The following is a 20,342-nucleotide window of genomic DNA, read 5'->3' as shown; positions in this document are numbered from 1 at the left end:
GATGGCTAGTCTCCATTTCCTTTGAGTTTGCACACTTTATGTCAAGTGTATAGTATAGTTTTTATTTTTCTTTCTATTCAGGGCCTCAATTAGAGAGATGTGTTGCTGAGAAAGAAGAATTAACAAATATAGATAGATGCATACAGAGAGAGAAGGTTTTAAACCTAGATCACTGAGAGAATGATAAAGCCAGTACTGCTGTATTTGTAGTGATAGTGATTGAGGGGTGTCCAGCATAAACTGAGATATACAACTGGAGCCAATAGGAGAGTCAAGGATGTTAGAGAAGTATTTGACAATAGAAATTAGAATTTGATGGGTGTAAAGCCAAGAGTCATAAAGTTTTGTGATAAAGTAATATGTTTACAGTGATATATAGGGATTAACAATATGATGGTGGTATAAATTTGGTGGTTACCTGGTTAGGGTTCATTAGAGAGCAGGGGCTTTCTGATGCAGAGTCTACAAAGAGAATGTGGAGTTAAACCTTGTAATATGATTATGTTAGGGTAAGGTGAATAAAAACTAGGCCCAGAAAGGCAAAAGAAAAGCTAGGAAATAGCAGAAATAAATCCAGAACATAGTTTTCATTGAAGTTCAGAAGAAAAGGAATATTTTAAGAAGATGTTGAAAACAGAAATGCACCAATGATTAAGATTATTTTTTTTCAGACTATTGCAATAGGGACCCAGCTCCCAAGATCATAGTGTCTTGGCAGGGTGGTTTTCCCTAGAGTTTTGTTGGAAGGAGTAGGCAAGCTGCAGGCGGGGTGATCTACAACTGCAGTTGTTTTGTAATCAGGGGAGGTCCAGTCAGCTGAACAGGATTTGTTTATCCCTGTGTCTAGCTTGTTTCAAAGAGACAAAAGATTCTAATCTCAGCAACTCATTCATGAGATAAAGCATGGGGAGTTGGAGGGTCCCTGTTGGACTTTGTCAATAGATTCAGGCAAAGGAGGAGAGGTCTGGGTTTGGCCTTGTTACAGGTGGACAATTGAGTCACCCGTGAGTCTTCTGGGAGTCAGGAAAAAGAGCGGACAGCAAATTATATAGAGAAGGGTGTTCAGCCGTAAGGCATCTCTTGGAGCACAGAAGGGTAGGGAGATTTCAGAAAATGAAGGTTGGGAGAATTTCTTAACTGTCACTGGTTTTGGAGCATAGAGTTTAGGTAAAGGTCAACACTATCTAAAGGAATAGACAACAAAAACCACTGATAAATGAGAAAATGCCTTACAGTTTGGAATATAAATTTTTTTGGTACATTTGAGGAAGGCACTGTTAGAAAAATGGTAAAGTTGAAATTAGCTCTAGAGAAATAAGGAAGGTAAGATGAAGGAAAGATGACACTATTACGGTTTACTCTCTGATGAGGTTTGTTGATTGAAGAGGAAAAGAACAGGTCTGTAAACATCTTGAAGGAAGAGGCTGTTATCTTTGCACTTTTGGATTGTCTTGTACAAAAGAAACTGTACTGAGGATATATTCTGTTGTGTGTTATTCTAGAAGAAGAACCCCATGGAAGCTTAGGGGGTGCAGATTTTAGGTGAGTATCAGGAACAGTTTGCAGTTAGCACTGGAATGGCCTGTTGGAGCAGAGGCTGTGCCTCTGTGGGGACTGACCCAGGAGAATCCTGTGTGAGCTGAGCCGTTGCCGGAGGGTCTCCAAAGCCCCTTCTCCTCTCAGGTTTCTCTACGTAGTCTGATCACTTTCAAATAAAGTGTTTTGAAAGAAGGAAGGTAGTAGAAGGTAGATTCTAGACATAAGGTGTGTCTTGGGAAATGGCTTTATTAGAGAAAAAATAACATGGAGAAAATAGAGAAAGACTTCGGTGGGGTGACTTTTAACGGCAGTATTATATCATGGGCAGAACACATATGAGTCTGTAGTTCTATCCCAGGTAAACTACAGTCTCATCCTGGATCTTCATTCTTTAACTGTTTATTTGTCCCAATGTCCCCAAATAGCCAAAGCTATTATGTTCTTTGCTACTAAGTAAGGAGCTTTGAGACCTTTGACTAAAAAGAGAAAAATCAATGCAAATACAAATAGTACTTTTTCGATATATTACTTATTGTGTTCTGTGAGTACTAATACTTCTAAAAGCAATTTTTCACTCAAAGTCAGTGCCATAATTTGACAGCCCCAGGAAGCCAAAATGCAGAGTACAAAATGGATTGTTCCAATAAGAGATGGGGTTTGCTTTTATTTACCCACATGCAAACAAATAACACAAACACATTTTATAGGCTTTTCTTCTTATATAATATTTCTAAATTAATTTCAAAATTGAGTTAAACCTTCTCAGTTTTTTTTTTATACTCTGCTCTCATTGGGAAGTGAAGGGGGTGGTAGATAGGGGGAATGACATGCATTTTATATCCTCTTTGTCAGGACATAGTAATGAGCTCTTGAGGATTCCTAGATATGACAGCATTTGTAGTTATTTTAACTACTTCTGGACTTCCTATATCTAGTAACTCTTTAGTCATTTAGCTATGAAACCTAACATTCAATGGTAACTATTCAGCCCAAGTCACTAATTTTATTAGTCCCCATTTTTTCCATCTCTGCATAGAATATCCGCTTGACCTTTCACAATCTGTACATAATATGTAAAAGTTTGACACAATGATAATCCTCAACCTTGGCTCCGCAAGCCTGCAGAGCATTGAAAAATCACTGGTAGCTCTTACAGCAAAGATAGGTTGAGTTTACCTTTTATTCCACAAAGGAGAAAAAAGGAATGGAGGGAGGGAGAAAGGGAGTGGGGGAGGGAAGAGAGAGAGGGAGGGAAGCTGGGAGGAAGGAAAGAAGAAATGCATTTTTACAGTATATTTAAGACTGTTGGGGAGAGATACAAGTTACAATCAAGCAGTACAATCCACTCATCTCCAAAGGTTGTGAGAGGCATTTTGGTATTGTGGGAGGATCACTGAATTCCAATTAGCTGTGTGACTTTGGGCAAGTCACGGAAACTCTCCTTCTTCAGTTTTTCTCAGAGGGAATAAGGAACTGAGATCAGACAATGTCTAAGATAACCTTCAGCTTCCACTATTCCATAATTTTATGAACAATTACAAGCCAACTTTATGGCAATATACAGATTTGTATTCTGTCCTGAATTATATGCTTTATCCAGTTGAATTGATAAAATTAGCAAGACAACTGCCAAGTCTATAATTTTCTTTATGCTGTGTGAATACAGCCATAAGGGAAAATTAAACAACAAAGATAAATAATTGTCTGGGGTAATCTCCGGTACTGCCCAAATATACCATGGCAAGTTATGGCAAGGCATGAGTTGAATATGACTCATAAATATAGTAGTGCTTTTGTTTGCAAATTTAAATGTTACCCAAGTAGTAGATATTTATAAGTAGGAAAAATTTTAAGCAGTCATAGTCACTATTACAGTGATTCTTACAGAGTTAGACTTATGTCTAGTTTTGGTTTCTGTTTTTTAACCCTGGAGTCAGATAATCAAATCATTTAATCAACTATCAGATTGTGGGATTTGACAAACCTACATGTGCTTTTGTTTTTTTAAAGACAAATGTTGAGAAGTACAAACTTTATAGTATGGCATTATTAACTCAACATACGTAGCTCAATGTATTTCAAACACTGCAAATGATAAATCGACTTTTTTAAATGAAAACTGGTATGACCTACAATATTGTTCATTAACTTTCTCAAAGTCTGATAGACACAAATTGCTACACTTTGGTAACTGATCACTAGATAATATCTAGGATTTCTGTAACAGAAATACTTAAGGAAAAACACACTTGAAATGGTTGGTACAATGCCTAAGCAGTCTGTTTCAACATATGTGAAAAACTGCAAGAAAGAAAAGCTCAGAGAGTAGATTTAATGAAAATTGAAGATTCAAGAAACATGATTTGCTTGTTTGGTATTTCCTCATCTCCTAGCGATGGACCTAAATAATTAACATTAAATACCTGAGGTCTGATTTTTTTGAAAATTATTAACTTCCTCCAAAATGCAGCAGGAAAAATTATAGATAATTCTTAGTGCGGGAAATGCTAACTTCAATCATGTTTTAACATGATTCTAAAAAATCTGTAGTATTTCTTTGCCTGGAATTCTTTCAAGAGAATGGTCACTTTCTACTCCATCTTTACTCTCTTTATTCTTGTAAGTTTACTGGAATTCTTTGCTTCAGAAGACCCAGAAATGAGACAGTGTTGTGCATAGGTAGAGAAAATTACCCCATTAGATGAGTCTTCTGCACAGCTCCAGGGATTTCTCCCCGGACATATGCTCTGCCCCAGATGACTGCAAGGCTTCTTGGAAATGTAAATATCTTTTTCATAATGAAGTGTGAAAAGTTCACTTTATCTGATTGTTTTCCTTAAGGTTACAGGACAAGACCTCTCTGGTCTCTTTCAAGTCTGGGATTCAGTAACTGTTGAATAAGGACATTTTTCTTAAAATTGGATATAATTTCTTAAGCCTGGAGAATTGCCATACCCTCTGTAACTTTCACTGAATGCAAGATTTACTACACATCTGAGAGCAGGGGTAGCTCGCTTCCTGCTCATTCAGTACGGTAAATTTGTGTTGTAAAACTTAGGGAATCAAATAGAGTTAAGGCCAAGGATAAGGTTATTTCCTTTTGAAATCAACTGGCTGCAATTTTTCTGTATGAAATGGAGATGATTGCTCTGTTAAGTAGAGGCTATAGCAGAGAAGTTCCTGCCTTTTGAAGCATCACTGTTTAGCAGTCTTGATTCTTACTTCACAGAATTATGCCAAGTTTGGTCAATGGTCATCTTTGCCCTCTCAATCATTTCTGGACTTTGGCTTTTTTATTTCAAAGTCTTTTTTCAAAGAATGATTTTTTCCACTCTAAAAGCAAAAATTTCGTCACAGACTTTTCTCTCCCTTTCTTGAGATATTTGAAAAAAACAAAATTGCTTGTGCACTAAGATTGGATAAGCATGAATTAGTGGAGAGAGGAAGATAACTCATATATTAGGTACATAGGTAAGCAAGGTAGTGGCACTGTGTTGGGTATTTTTTTTCCTCCCTAATTTAAAGCTCATCACAAATCTATGATTGCTACTATTCCCACTTTACTGATGAAGAAATGGGAAAACAGAGAAGATGTGTACTGAATTCCTATAGTGAAAGCCCTCAGTAGATATTAAACCAATATTAGTTCCCTTCCAGTCACCAGCAGTAACAGCGAATGCTTACTGAGCACTTACTGAAATACACCACTTGTTATTAAGTACTTTATATAATTAACGTATTTAATTTCATACCAACTCCATTAAGGTGGGTAACAATATAACCACCAATTACAGGTAAGGAAAATGAGGCAGTAAGAGGTTAAGTAACTTACTCCAAGTCATGGTGGCAGACAGAATTTAAACGCAAAAAGTCTGGCTCTAGAAGCAGCGTTCTTAACCATTCATCTATGCCATCTAAAAATAGTTATGCTTATAGTAGATGTCTATTTTTTACATTTGGGTTTTTATATCTGAGTAATTTGTTATAAAATTAGAAGATAGACATGAATTAAAATTAGCAAAACAGTGGAGGATGACGGAATAATGCTTTCCTTGGCTATAAATCAGAATAGTGTTGGATATATAATCCAACATTTAAAATGCAGACAAACCTTTGCTGTCTGGTCATGGTAATATTACAGATCCACACTTTTTTATGCTTGAGCTAAATGAGGTTTTACATACATATCGTAAGACATTCTTGGGATTTTCCCCTTGTTCCACTACTTTCTTGTGCCCTGTAAATATTAAATGTCTATCTTGTGATAAACGTGATAGTAGGAGCTGGGGGGTAATATAGACGAATTGATTCATCTATATTTACCAGGCACTTTTCTAGGCATTTAGAATTAATTTGTGAATAAAATAAAACATCTCTGCCTTTGTGGAGTTTAAATTCTAGCAAATGTATTCTTTGCCTTTGAGAAGTTAGTTCATAGCCAAGAAGACTAAAAAGAACCAATATACTTAAAACCATTCCGTTTTTCACTTTCAGTACACTTTCCAATAAGTTACATGAGATATTCAAAACTTTATTATAAAATAGGCTTTGTGTTAGATGATTGTGCCCAACTTTAGTCTCATCTAAGGGTTCTGAGCACGTTTCAGGTAGGCCAGACTAAGCTATGCTGTTTAGTAAGTTAGGTGCATTAAATGCATTTTTGACTTACAGTATTTTCAGTTTATTGGGATGTAACCCCACTGTAAATCTAGGAAGATCTGTAATTTAAAATTAGCAAAATAGAAAAGCATTGTTATTCAGGTCTCTTGGTTTGAAGTTAGCTCTTGAAGACATGTATGACTCTCTTATTCTGATTAAAGGGAAGCTCTTCCATTTTGAAGTCAGAGTTCACAAATGTATCTTGATGGTACAAAGAGAGAGTCTTACACCAGCTATCCCACCATCTTTAAATTTTTTTTTATTAAGGTATCATTGATATACAATTTTATGCTCAGGTTTTACATGAGCAACATTGTGGTTACTAGATTTCTCCCATTATCAACTCCCCACCACATACCCCATTACAGTCACTGTCCATCAGTGTAGTAAGATGCTTTAAAATCACTACTTGTCTTCTCTGTGTTGCACAGCCTTCCCCATGTCCCCCGCCTCCACATTATGTGTGCTAATTGTAATGCCCCTTTTTCCCCTTATCCCTCCCTTCCCACCCATCCTCCCCAGTCCCTTTCCCTTTGGCAACTGTTAGTCCATTCTTGGGTTCTGTGAATCTGCTGCTGTTTTTTTCCTTCAGTTTTTCTTTGTTGTTATACTCCACAGATGAGTGAAATCACTTGGTACTTGTCTTTCTCCGCCTGGCTTATTTCACTGAGCATAATACCCTCTAGCTACATCCATGTTATTGCAAATGGTAGGATTTGTTTTCTTCTTATGCCTGAATAATATTCCATTGTGTATATGTACCACATCTTCTTTATCCATTTATCTATGAATGGACACTTAGGTTACTTCCATTTCTTGGCTATTGTAAATAGTGCTGCGATAGACATAGGGGTACATATGTCTTTTTGAATCTGTGATCCTGTTTTCTTAAGGTAAGTTCCTAGAAGTAGAATTCCTGTGTCAAATGGTATTTCTATTTTTAGTTTTCTGAGGAACCTCCATACTGCTTTCCACAATGGTTGAACTAATTTACATTCCCACCAGCAGTGTAGGAGGGTTCCCCTTCTCCACATCTTCACCAGCATTTGTTGTTGTTTGTGTTTTGGATGTTGGCTGTCCTAACTGATGGGACGTGATATCTCATTCCACCACCTTTAATTTTTCCAAATTGAAAAAATTTTTTGAACACCTTTCGACCCCACCATTGTTTTTACATATGGCCAGATTTTCATATTAATATTATCTGCCTGGCTTCTTAGACAATTGAGTTGTAAATGGTAGAGAAATAAACTAAGATTTTTGACTAGCTTGAGTTCTCACTGAGATCCCATAAAGTGAAAAGGGGGGGATGCAGAGTTCAACTCCTGTCAGATGAGACTTCAAACTTTTTAAAAAATACACAGTTCTACAGAAATGAGAAAAAAAGCTTAATTCCTAGGCTGAACTGCTTCTGATCATCATCACTGTGATTAGCAAAATTTGATATCACATCAGTTTTCTGTCCTTGACACGGCCCTGCTCAAAATTTCTGTGTTCTAAGAGCCATGGGTGTTTATGCTGACTCATCCTTCCATTCCCACCACTGGCTAACAGAAGCTATGCCTCAGGGGATCGCAGACTCAGCTGCCAGCTCAGCTTGTCTTTAGCTTTAGAAGGAGGACTGTAAGGCTACAGTGAAAATACCCCCAAATTTTTGTTTTGAAGTTTAACCTTTGAAAGTTGACTTATTCATTGTAATAATGGTAAGAAATAATGTTAGCACCATTTAATTTTATATATGTATCCCGTATTGTTCCAAAAATGATTTAAGGCGACTATGCAAGCCACATAAATTATAATTTTTGATCTTCCCTTGTGTTTCCAGTCAAAGTACAATACTAACTTTTGATAGTTTGGTAGACATTTTGAATAAAGAATATTTATGAAGTTTTCTAGGCCCATCCACACGTATCTTCTTCAACTTTTGTTTTAATTTAAAACAAATCTCTGGGTCATTTCTATTACAAAAAAAAAAAAAATAGAAAAACCACTAAATTTTGTTCCAAAGGCTAGATATCCTAGATTTTTTCCCAACTACTATAACTAAGTACTTCTATTAATAAATCAATTTATGTCCTTGTTTTCTGATCAGAGTCGGGGACTTACAGGAATATGCTAGAGAAGATCTTTTACCATCATTTATCTGGGGAAAGTTTTTTTTCCTTTGGGAAATTGCTTTTTTCCTTCACAGAGAAGACTGTTAAATTTAAGGGGTGTTTTTTACCCAAATCCCACAGGTGGAATTAGAATCTCAACACATTGCATTCTGCACTTTAAGTTTTATGAAGTATTTTCACCTACCTTCCTTCAACCTCCTAACAACTTGTGTTTGTGGGGCAGTCATTATTATCCTTATTTTTTATAGGTTAGGAATCTGAGTCAAAGAAATGAAAAATAAGTGCTTGAGATCATGTGATCAATAGGTGGAAAAATCAAGGCTAGAATACAGATCAGCTTGATCCTAGCCCTAAACTCTTGAGAGAAAGAGTAGACATGTGTATATGTTTCGGATATCACTGGGACTCCTCCATGCTGCCTTTTCTCCTTGGTAAAATTCTCGTTTGTTACTCTTTAGAATTCTCAAATGAGTAGTGTTATAAGTAATAGGATTATTCTCTTTCAAAGACTCAGAAAGCGAGGGGTGGGGCATAGGTGATATTTGTACCAGTCTGTTGACATTACAATAGTATATACTGGCTTAGTGCTTTGAAAGGAACTTAAAGTGTAAAGCATGGCAAAAAAAAAAAAACGAACTAAAAATGTGGATCCCTGTGACCACCAAAAGCCATGCCCCTGGCCAATTGGCACCTTGTGCACAGGTCCAGAGGAAGACCCTGTAAGTAACAAAGGGACATATGTGAGTTAGCTACAGAATGTTGTTTTGTTACTTTCCTTTGAGGTGATGATGCTTAATATTCAAGAGAAGTGAAAATAAAAAGGGAAGGGAGCAAACACCCCAGCCCAGTGGTGATTGGTAGAGTAATTGTGGGCATGGCCCCAGGATGATAGCAGCTTCTATTTAATCAATGTTGACAAGGCTGGGGAGAGCTGGGCAGGTCCCAAGAGATAATGTTTTACTTGGAAATCCACTCAACCTAATTTCAGTAATGTAGGGCTGTGGAGGGGCCTGGACTGGAGCCAGTAAACAGGGCCATTAGAGCTCAGTGTAGGCGATGGCAGCTGGGAACACCGCCATCCCTCCAGCAACACTGCAGCCGGGCTGCCTGGCTGAGCACTCAGGCAGCCGCTGCCGCATATGCTCGCTCCCCAAAACAATGTGCAGGCGTGCTATTCTCACCCTTTCGAGGAAATGAATGGAATGCATGAAGTCAAAAGCTGCTTCCAGAATTTATTTCAGCAAGGATCAGAGAGCTGGTTTGTCTTCCATCTTTCAAGGACCACTGTGAAATCATCCACTCAGGTCCCTGTACTCTTTTAAGGCTGCCATCACACTGTGCCAAATGGGTAGAGAACTGACTTCCATCTTCATTGCTGTGTTAATATGGTCTTGATCTTTCTTAGGAATGATGGTTGTGGGTCACAAATGTGAAAACTACTAGGGTTTTCCGTATTTTAAAACTATGAGATTCATTAAAGATACTCAATTTTGCACATCTGGAAGTGGCCCAGGAGAAATTATGCCCCTTTGGGCTGAATTTCTATTGAGCTACTGCTTTTCGCTTTACAACTCCTTCTCCAACAAACACTATACATGACGGTAAGTAACGTCATATAAATATGCTAGTAATTACTAACATGAAAATTCCAAGAAGTTAGAGAGATGTGTTTGATATTTTCATCACTGTACCACCACTGCTGTAATATACAGAACAGTGTGTGGCGTAGTAAGGCCCAGGATCTCTCACTGAATTTTCTTCTTCCCTTTTGAAGCATCATTAACTCTAGAACATTAAGAATACATAACTTTACTGTCTATCATGGTAACTTTATGTTAACACAGAAATGACCAAGGCTGCTAGTGAAATGATGATTCCTAAGAGGTCTTTGGGTCTGGAAGAAGTAAGGCTTGTGTCAAGCCTAAATTGTCAGAGAAAGTTACAGCTCTACCAGATTCTTACATCATCTGTTCAAATTGGCTGAATATAATTCTTGAGAATTTAATTGTGTAATACACTTAATATAATAATAAAAATTGCCAAGTTTCATTGTTTAAAAAGAAACTTTTTTCCCCTTTTAGACCAAACTGCTAAAATGCATCATCAGTTTTTGTTTTTTGGTTTTTTGGTTTGTTTTGGAGAACACATTTTGTCTCAGTAAAACTGGATTTGGGGGGTTGATTTCCCCTCGTGAAGACTGTTTTTTGGGGAGAAGCTATCACTAGGTAAAATAGTAATGACTCTTAGTGAGGGTAATTTCACTTCATATATATATATATATATCATAGGTTATATGATTCATTTAATCTTGCTTTTCCTATAATGTCTTAATTATAGTATTAGGTTTCCATGTTTACTATAAGCAAAAATACTATTCAGAGCTAACCTGAAAAAAAAAAAGTCTCTCTACTCTTGAACTTGATGAATTACAACTCTCAAATCAGCAACTCCAGGTTTTCCTCATTTGCCAACTCCAGGCCCATTTGCTGCCTCAGTTGCTCTGTGTCACTTGGTACTGAAAAGCTCAGTTCAATCTTTGGCTTCTACAGCCTCTTCTTAAGCAGTAACTTTCTCAGAGGGAGGTTGATCCTCTAGACAGGGAATGTGATTATTTACCCTAATTGGATCATGGTAATTGGAGTGACCAGCTGGCCTCAGCCATTCATCTATCTTTGACAGTCACCAATGATGATCAAAGTTTTTGCAGAAAATACTAAAGATTGCATATTAACTTATCTCTAGCATGTGCAAATATGTAATTAGTGCCACTAAGTACCAAGACCAGATTTCATATTACTCAAGACTAATCAAGGTTCTTCCCTCCATTCTGAGCTGCATTTACCAAGACCAGTTTTTAGGCTTTGCAGGCTCCAGGCCTACACACCCACGGACTTTCTGTTCTTGTGTTCTGAGCCCATGCATCCTTCTTGGGTGAAGGTCAGGGTGGGAGGGCAATCTAAAACCGAAGCTGTGCATATGGCTCTACATTAGGCTGAAATTCACTGCTACCATATTGACAAACAGTGTGTCCTTAAGTAAGTTACTTCATCTTACTGTGCCTCTGCTTCTCCAGCTGTAAAATGGGATCATTAAAATAGCTGTGAAGATGAGATGAAATGATACAAGTATGCTTAGAATTGTTGTGAGCATATAGCCAAGAACCCAAATATGTTAGCTATAGTGAAATCCTTTATACAAGGCATCAGGAAAGTCATAATTTTTGGCTTTTTCTCCAGGCAGTGAGGCATAAGAATATAGCAGATAAGAAAATGTTGATCTACAACTATATGGTCAACATGATTTATTAACTACAGCGACTTGTCTAGAGTTAATATCAGTCAGAGTAAGAACATGTTAGCAATATCCAGAAGTTTTCTTTTTCATTCAGGCTCAATGGACCCATTTATATATCATTTAGATTCTAGTTGCAGTAAGCTCCCCTTTGTCTAAGGTTAAAACTGTTCTCAGTCTCATACAGTCTTCCATCAAAGTGGATCTAGCTAGAGTAGTCATGTAGTCCACATCTGATTGCTGTGTCCTTTATTTACAAAGGATTTTTTTTTGTAAAAATAAAATTTTTGCAAATATTATTATGGGTTTTTAGCTTGCCTCACTTTTGTGATTGTGAAAGATCATTACTTTAGATTATTTCTTCCCTCCACAATTTTTCTTCCCATTATTTCTTGGTGGCCTATAAAAATTCATTGATTCCAGAGACTTGACACATTTTATTTCCACTAACTAGTCATCCCTTCATCTAACACAAAGATGATACCCTTGCTCATTATCCAATAATATCAAACAAATAAATTACTCTCATGTAAAATATAATGTTTATGTAATTGTACATGTTCAGCTTAATTGAGTTCCAGCTGATTGATATGTTCCCTTTTCTAGGGATCTAATTGAACTTCATCAGTGTTAATTTTATGGTTTTTTCTTTTACATTTTGGAGTCAACAATTTGCTTTTAATCTCAGAAATTTTGTAGGTCACTAAAGGCCTATGGACTTGGCTACTTATTTGCTAGTGCTGAGCTGATAACATGGATTGGACCTTGACCTCCTCTGGTTGAAATAGACACTGGGAAAGTATATCGGGACTAGTAGAAGACCAAGGTTTTAGTGCTGGCTTGGTTGTGAGAAAACCATATGATTCTAGGAAAAATATCCTTATGTACCTGGCCTTCAGTTTTCTCACCTATAAAATGAGGCTGTCCATTCATTCTTTCATTCACTAAATATTTATGGAGAGCCTCCCTTACACTGGGTTCTGTGCTGGACATAGGGGTTCAAAGTTGAGCAGAAATGGATATTGTCACCTTTGAAGAGTTATGATCTAGTGACTGAATAATCTCAGAGAGTCCTCTCATGCTCACATTCTGTGGTTGTGGATTTCCTTGTCTGTTAAAGGTATGTCATTAAAAGCCTAATGAGAGCAAGGATGTTTGCTTCAATACCTAGAAGAATGCCTGGTGCGTTGCAGGTGCTCAATAACAATTTATTGAACAAATAGATTAATAAATAAATTACATTTCAAATACTTTATAGCATTTGAAGGAACAAATATGTAGATATTGAAACTCTTTTAATATGGACTAGACAGCTGCAACCTCCTGTTACAATAAACAGACGTGGGCCAAGTTTCACCTTTTCTCCTAGGCCCAGGCAAAGGATGATGAGAGAAAGTGGGGGACTTGGGAGGATTTAACCTGATTTGACTCCAACAGGGAGCAGGAAGTGTGGCTGCTTCCCAGAATTACTGGAATCTTTGTTCTTTTGTTTCTCCTTTTTGAATCTTGTTCCCTTATTCCACAAATAGACAATTCTTCTCATTTTACCCATCCTACTTACACCTCTTCTTTTGATTTTCCTAAGCTCCCTCTAATCTATATAATAGCTCTCAAGTTTTTATTTTAGAGAGAAAGGTTTGAGGTCTTCTCTTGTTGGTCAACTGATCCTTCTATGTACTTCTGAGCAGTTTAAATCAATATTGTGACTTTTTTTCTTGCACTTTGAAGAGAGCACTAAATAAATACATTGTTTCTTGCATAGCTGTGGTATTCAAAGGTTTGGGCAGGGCTAAGGAAGTAAGTGAATTCACTGGAAGAATTCCAAATTGCTGTAATAGGATCATGTTGAAATAAATCTGAAAGCATTTTTCTGGAAGAAACTTAAATGACTTGTTAGTGTATCAAAGTTCTGCAATCCATGAGGAGCAGCCCTGGTGCATAGAGTATCACCATGATCAGAACTGAGTTAATTTTCATCTCCAAATGTTTCCTGGAAAATATGATTGGTGTCCTGGTTCTTTAAGTGTAAATAATGGCAACCTTGAAAGGCTATGGCCTTAAAATACCTCTGTGAGTAGTAGTAGGTGGCTTTACTAGAATAACTGCATCTGGAAATAACTTACAGTTACAAACCCCCCAAATAAATCAAACTTAAAAACTTTAGTCAAAAATGAGTCATAGTAAGATAAAATTATCCATCATAGCTGCTACCTTATTTACCAGGCCAGCCTCATTTGATGCTAAAATCCAAATCTATTTTCAAGGAGATGAGCATCTTCTGCTACTGAAGAGACTTAAAAGAATGTTATTAGATAGCTGTTCCAAAGAAGGAATCCCACAAATATATTTCCAGCAGTGGATAGAAATATTGAGCTTTATCTGAATATAAATATATAGCTGACCTACTTGAAAGAGGCACATTTATATGAGTTCTTGTAGTGGTCTCCTAAAAGGCCCTCATTTCTCTAGTCTCAGTATCTCTCCATTCTTACAAAGGCAGCTTGTGAAGCCAACCTTTGACTGGTATCTGGGAACTTGGATTTTGAGAGGGTTCTCACTTTTACCTAACTGAAAGTACTAACTGTGCCTAAACTCTGTTAGCAAATGACGTGGTTTATGCTGGATATCTTTGTTCCTTCTGGGAGTCTGGATTTGGTACCTGGTAGGGAGAGGGTACCTACATGACCAGCCTCCAAAAACTCTGGACCTGTAAGCTCAGGGAGCTTCCCTGGTAGATGACATCTCATACATGTCACAACTCACTGCTGGAGGAATTAAGCACATCTTGTATGACTCCATGGGGAGCGGACTCTTGGAAGATTGTGCCTGGTTTCCTCTGAACTTTACCCCATGCAGCTTTTCCCACTGCTGATTTTTCTTTGTATCCTTTCACTGTAGTAAGTCATAGCCATGAATAGGACTATATGCTGAGTCTTACGAGTTTTCCTAGCAAAACACTGAACCAGGGCGTAGACTTCAGAATTCCAGACACAGGGAGTTTAGGTTCATATTACAGGTGATTTCAGGAAAAATGAATCTTGTTTCCACTGGCTGGCAAATTAGTAAACTATCTGTGGTGTGAAATCAGTTGTCCGAGTTCTATCCGGAAACCAGGCAGAGAGTTATTAGAAAAGTCACCGGCTACCTGAAGACTCTTTACAAAGATGCCAAGTCTTCCTTGGTAAGCAAAGCACCTTGTTCATGAATAAGTGTAGTCAGTTGGACTGTTTCTGAGTGCAAGAAACTAAAAACTACTACGATGGTTTAAAGACATTAGTAATTTTCTCACATAATAAGAAAAAGTCTGAGGAAAAGGTGTCCAGGAGTGGTATAGTCACTCAATAGCAGGGTTTTTTCCTCTATTTTTCTGCTCCACCATCCTTAGTGATAGTTCTTGTCCTCATGGTCACAAGATGGCTGCTACCCTACTAGGTGCTGTTTGACGCCTTAGTCATCAGGAATAGAAGAAAGTCCGCAGGACCTCCTCTGGAGTCCTCCCCAGGAATCCTGTATCTAGTGGGCCATTTAACTGTGTTACATTGTTACATGGATGCCTCTAGCTCCAAGGGGAGCTGAAAATTGAGATATTTCACTTTTTAGTCTTTGTAATACTGGAAATAAGAGGTGAGAGAGTTAGAATGGCTGTTCAATGATCCACATAAAGTCTCTGTCACAACTAGTCTGACATTGATGTAAAAGGTAAGGAGACTGTTGCTGAGTCCCTATAGCAAAAGCCTGCATATGGATACCTTGATTGTAAGGCTGAGAGATTAAAGACCATGTGATTTATGTTTAGTGGACTCTTTGCCCCCAATATTATAACTTTGTTCTTGAGATCTTCCACATGTGTTACTGAACAGCCTCCTGGAGGTAAACTCCTCTGAACTTGGAAACTATATCACTGGACTAGCAATAGTGCCTCTTAACCTTAAGTCTCTCATGAAGTGGTATGAAAAGATGAAATGCATCTCACAATCATATGAACAGATGAGAGAAAATACTAACTACCTTTCTCCCCCAACCCCCATCTTGTTTTCTTCCTCAGAAGCTGTAGATGAAACCAAACCTAAGGGAAGTGCCCGGCAGGATGAGGGTCAAGGAGAAGAACGGGAGGCTGACCAAGAACATGCCTGAACTCTAAGAAATGGCTTTCCACATCCCCACCCTCCCCTCTCCTGAGCCCTGTCTCTCCCACCCTCTTCTCAGCTCCCCTCTGAAGTCTCCCTTCCTGTCCTGCTCACGTCTGTGAGTCCGTCCTCTCCCACCCGCCAGCCCTCTTTCTCTCTGTGTGGCAAACATTTAAAAAAAAAAAAAAAGCAGGAAAGACCCCAAGTCAAACAGTGTGGCTTAAACATTTTTTGTTTCTTGGTGTTGTTATGGCGAGTTTTTGGTAATGATGATCCAATCATTTTGGGAAATTCTTGCACTGTATCCAAGTTTTTTGATCTGGTGCGTGTGGCCCTGTGGGAGTCCACTTTCCTCTCTATCTCTCTGTTCCAAGTGTGTGTGCAATGTTCCATTCATCCGAGGAGTCAAAAATACCAAGTGAATTCAAAACCATTTTTCTTTTCCTCCTTTCAATGTGATGGAATGAACAAAAAGGAAAAAAAATCTAAAATCCACTTTGTTTTGAAAATAAATAAATAAAGCAAATGTGCCAATTAGCGTAACTTGCGGCTCTAAGGCTCCTTTTTCAATCTGAATAATAATAAATCACGAGAGTAATCAACCCCCAATGGCTCTGTGTTTCTGTTCCACCTTCTCATCCACTGGTTTGATATATTGGGGTCTTACATTTCATCATCTTCCTGGCCTTCCAGCCTGACACCAAAGACCCTGATGAGAAAGAAGGGGCCTAAGGCCCCCGGTAGGACCAGTGGCCCGCCTGGAGGAGGTCATGGAGTGCTGTGTGAGCTTGCCAGGGCTACTGTAACAAAGTCCCTCACGCAGGGTGGCTTACACAACAGATATTTATTTTTTCACGGTTCTGGAGACTTGAAATCCAAGATCAAGGTGTCAACGGTTTGGTTCCTTCTGAGGGCTCTGAGAGAAGGATAGGTTCCAGACCTCTCTCCTTGGCTTAACATGGCCATCTTCTCCCTGCATCTCTCCACATCGTCTATGGTTATCTCTACGTCCAAATTCGCCCTTTCTACAAGGACACAGTCATACTGGATCAGGACCTGTGCCAATGACCCCATCTTAATTTTATCACCTCTGCCAAGACCCAATCTCCAAGTAAGGTCACGCTCTTAGGTACTGCCAGTTAGGATTTCAACATAAGAATTTGGGAACGAGGGGCAAAATTCAATCCATGACAGTCACTAAGACTTGCTCTTACTAAAAGGTATCTCAGAGTATTTTCATGACTCAGAAGTATCCAATATAAGGTTATTCTAGGTTTTGCTAAGTTCAGTATTATAGAGACATGCGTAACTCTTAGAAAAACCCAGGCTTTTGTTTAGATGATTTATTTTAAGCCATGTATTGATATGGTCCATTCTATGTTTTTCAGCTTATGAACTTCTGTGTCCATTCTATGTTTTGCAGCTTATGAACTTATTATGCCCATACAAAGCAGCTGTCAGGCTCTTGATTAGTTATAATCATTGTTCCTGCCAATGGCGACTGTATATAAAGAAAAGGCATGCATTTAGCACTTCTATCCTTTTCAAATTTCCTTCAGGTTCCTGTTTTCTAAATACTCTCTCTTAGAAAGTAAGTGACTCCTATGAGAAACAGCAATGTCCATAAGTCTCATAATATCTGGTGCTGTTCTTTTCCCCCTAAATTTCCTAAATGAATCCTGGCACAAATTCTTAATAAGTCATACTCTAACCTGACCCTGAGTTCCCTCCTATGGACAAGCATGGCCAGTGCACTCCCTTCAGCTTCCTACAGTCATCTGCACTCAGAATGTCCTAGCAAGGAAAAGAAAATTGTGTCAAAGCCTTCACGATAATGAAGGTTATGCATATAACTGATCCTACCCCTTGATAATGCTACTCAACTTGTGTGTTTGAGGGAAAACACAAGAAGAATGAATCCTCGCTGGACGAAGGGGTTTTCCTTGTCACTGGTACTACTGAGTAGAAATTTTCATTGGGAGAAATAACCACAAAGAAAAGGGTCAGAAGACATCGCTAACATTAAAACCATTGAAGAGTTTTGACTTCATTCTGAGTTGGTGTGATTTCCACAGCAGACTTCAGAGCAAGTATCTGAGACTCAGTTGTGATCTGATTAGGGTCTCATCAGGCATGGGATAAAGTATTGGAAGTGGTCATCCATGGTTTGGAGCCATATCAACAGTATATTGCTTTAGGAATTCTGTTTTACCTCACTTTGTTTTGGTAAAATAAATGCTTCCTCTCCCATATCTATACCTCAAAGCAACGTACGTATGACTTAGCACAGTTCAACATCTTCTTCAAAGTATAATTCTAACCTTCCACTGAATCCATAGTCATACTGAAAACAATAGCACATGATACTTTAAGTCTGTATTAATACAGACTGTTTAATGGTCTTGTTATGTCAGAATTGGAATTTTGTTTTTTACTTATTAATATATATTTTTGTTTGGTATATAAAGTCTTGAGGAGTCAGACTCCTAATAATCCTAAAAGATGTATCAAGGATAATTGCAGCCCTCACAATGATACAAAACAATGTGACCCAAACTTATATATAATACACACAAAATCAGGGGTGGTACTGGGAAGCATATATCAAGACATAGAAGCAAATAGATTCCTAATACTATTTGGAAAACAACATAATTTGTTGATTCTAAATTATCTACATCTGGATTACTTTTTTTTAATTAAAACTAATCTGAGGGTAAGGAAAAGAGGCCTCAATATTGACAGGTGGTTTTTTTTCAAATAGTAATTAGACTATATTCTAGGCATCAGCCCCAATGTCCCATTGATCACAAAATCGTGGCCCTGTCCGCATAAAGTAAAGTCTTTTGGTAGTTGTATTATTTGGGTATAAAATGTTCAGTCACAGTGTAATACAATTTCCATAACCCCATTCACACTTTGCTCATCCTTCAATCTTGTCCACCATTATCCACACATGGGCCTAAGTCAGAAATTTAGAAAGCAGCCTGATCCCTCTTTTCCTCAAGACATTTAATTCATGAGCAAATCTGCTAATGTAGTTTTTGGAAGAAAATAATGACAAGCTTGTGTCTACTGCTCTGACCAATCCTTCACTTTCCTTGGTCAGTTTGAGGGGATTTAATGGTCTTTTACAATGGTCGCATTCCATATTCAGTTTACAGGAGAACAGGGAGGGATTATCAAATTCTTGGTTTCAACTCCCTATGGAAGAGGCACTTTTGGGGTATCAAAAATGCATTATTTCCAACATCAGCCAGCCCCAGGAAAGTCTGTTCTGCAGCTGGCATGGAAGCCTAAGCAACAGAAAAATCAGATTAATGAATGATTTCCATAGAACATTATTAAGATCACCACAAATTCCATTAACTTTTTTTTTTACCTTTCCATACATTATCTGTTGTCATGGAAACACAGCTTCTACTAAGCTGCCTATAAAAATAATTTAATGACGGGTGGCCCTTCTAGCTAAATGTTAGTTAATGAACATTAGAAATGTGGGCTTTCTTCATTAAAAAAAAAAAACTCACTTAACTTTTTTCCTAGGGGATTAAAATTCATGCCTGCCTATCATGTAGGCAAGGCCTGCATCCACACCCACCACCTCTTTCACTCACATATTTGCTCCTATATAATTGCAATTTTGTCCTTTCTTCCTGGAAAGAAATTCACAGTCATTGGGGATTAGGATAAGATTATAGCTATGAGAATTATGAGTCGCTAAATGCTCTTGGGAGAATTCTCTTAAAGTGGCAAGAACATTTTGAATATACATTTTCCAGCAGATTGGTTACCTGATTTGTTTTTTTAAAGCTATGTGTCACTGTTGGTAATTACAGCATGTTTAGTGTTGCAGATGGTACTTTTTTGATGAAGCGAGATGCCTCCATACAAAGAAAACTGTTTCAAGTTAACCTCACATCGCATATGATCAGGCTAGGACAGCACATGAGATTGTCACAGGAAGCTTAAAATAATTTTACTGTTTAATTACTCAAATAATGCTGTTTCATTATAGAAAGGTAGATAATATAAATAAAGAAAATGAAAATAGGTCACAGTTTACCATTCAGAACTGAGCATTTTAACATTTAGAGATACAGCTTGATGTAGTCTGTCTACTTCTCTGCCTTCTTCCTTTCCCATATACCACTCAGCTATTTATCTATAGCCATATGTACATATAGCTGTATATTTAAGACAAAAATGGGCCCATGCTGCACATACTATTTCATAAACTGCTTTACATTTTGTAGACATTTTCATACAGATTGCTGAATTAGAAACAGAGGACTTTGAAATTCATGGTTCCCATTGCCAGTCCCCAGGGACTTATTGAAGCCTAAAATAGAAGAAAAAAGTGCAACTCTTTATACAGTTATTAAAATATTATGTTCTGAGCTGAGTGGACAAGTTAATAAAAGCTCTACCATCAAAGCCAGGACTATAGCCAGCCACACATTGCCCAGTCTGCTGGCACACTATGCTCAGAAACCCTCCCCCTGTCAGGGTTGTAAAACACACAGCAACCTGTCTCTATTTGAAATGTTGGTGTTTTTCATATCATAGATATTTTTGCATTAATTTTGATTCTTCAAATATTGCATCA

At 37.8% G+C, this 20,342-nt stretch overlaps 1 protein-coding gene across 4 annotated transcripts in view; it reads left to right on the top strand.

Moving 5' to 3' along the window:
* Nucleotides 1-16,276, top strand: part of GAP43 (growth associated protein 43) — an 89,293-nt gene extending 73,017 nt beyond the window's left edge. For all 4 annotated transcript variants that reach the window (XR_012129195.1, XR_001853816.3, XM_017665362.3 and 1 more), the window contains one exon: nucleotides 15,652-16,276. Coding sequence is in view for 2 of the 4 variants with exons in the window: in XM_017665361.3 (XP_017520850.1) it covers nucleotides 15,652-15,740 (89 nt within the window). In the remaining 2 variants the exon portion in view is untranslated. The remainder of the gene's footprint in view (nucleotides 1-15,651) is intronic.
* Nucleotides 16,277-20,342: the final 4,066 nt, after the last annotated feature.

The sequence above is a fragment of the Manis javanica genome, chromosome 3 (assembly GCF_040802235.1).
Source record: "Manis javanica isolate MJ-LG chromosome 3, MJ_LKY, whole genome shotgun sequence".
NCBI lineage: Eukaryota > Metazoa > Chordata > Mammalia > Pholidota > Manidae > Manis > Manis javanica.
Note: the sequence above shows the minus strand (reverse complement) of the source record. Positions and strands in the feature narration are given on the sequence as shown.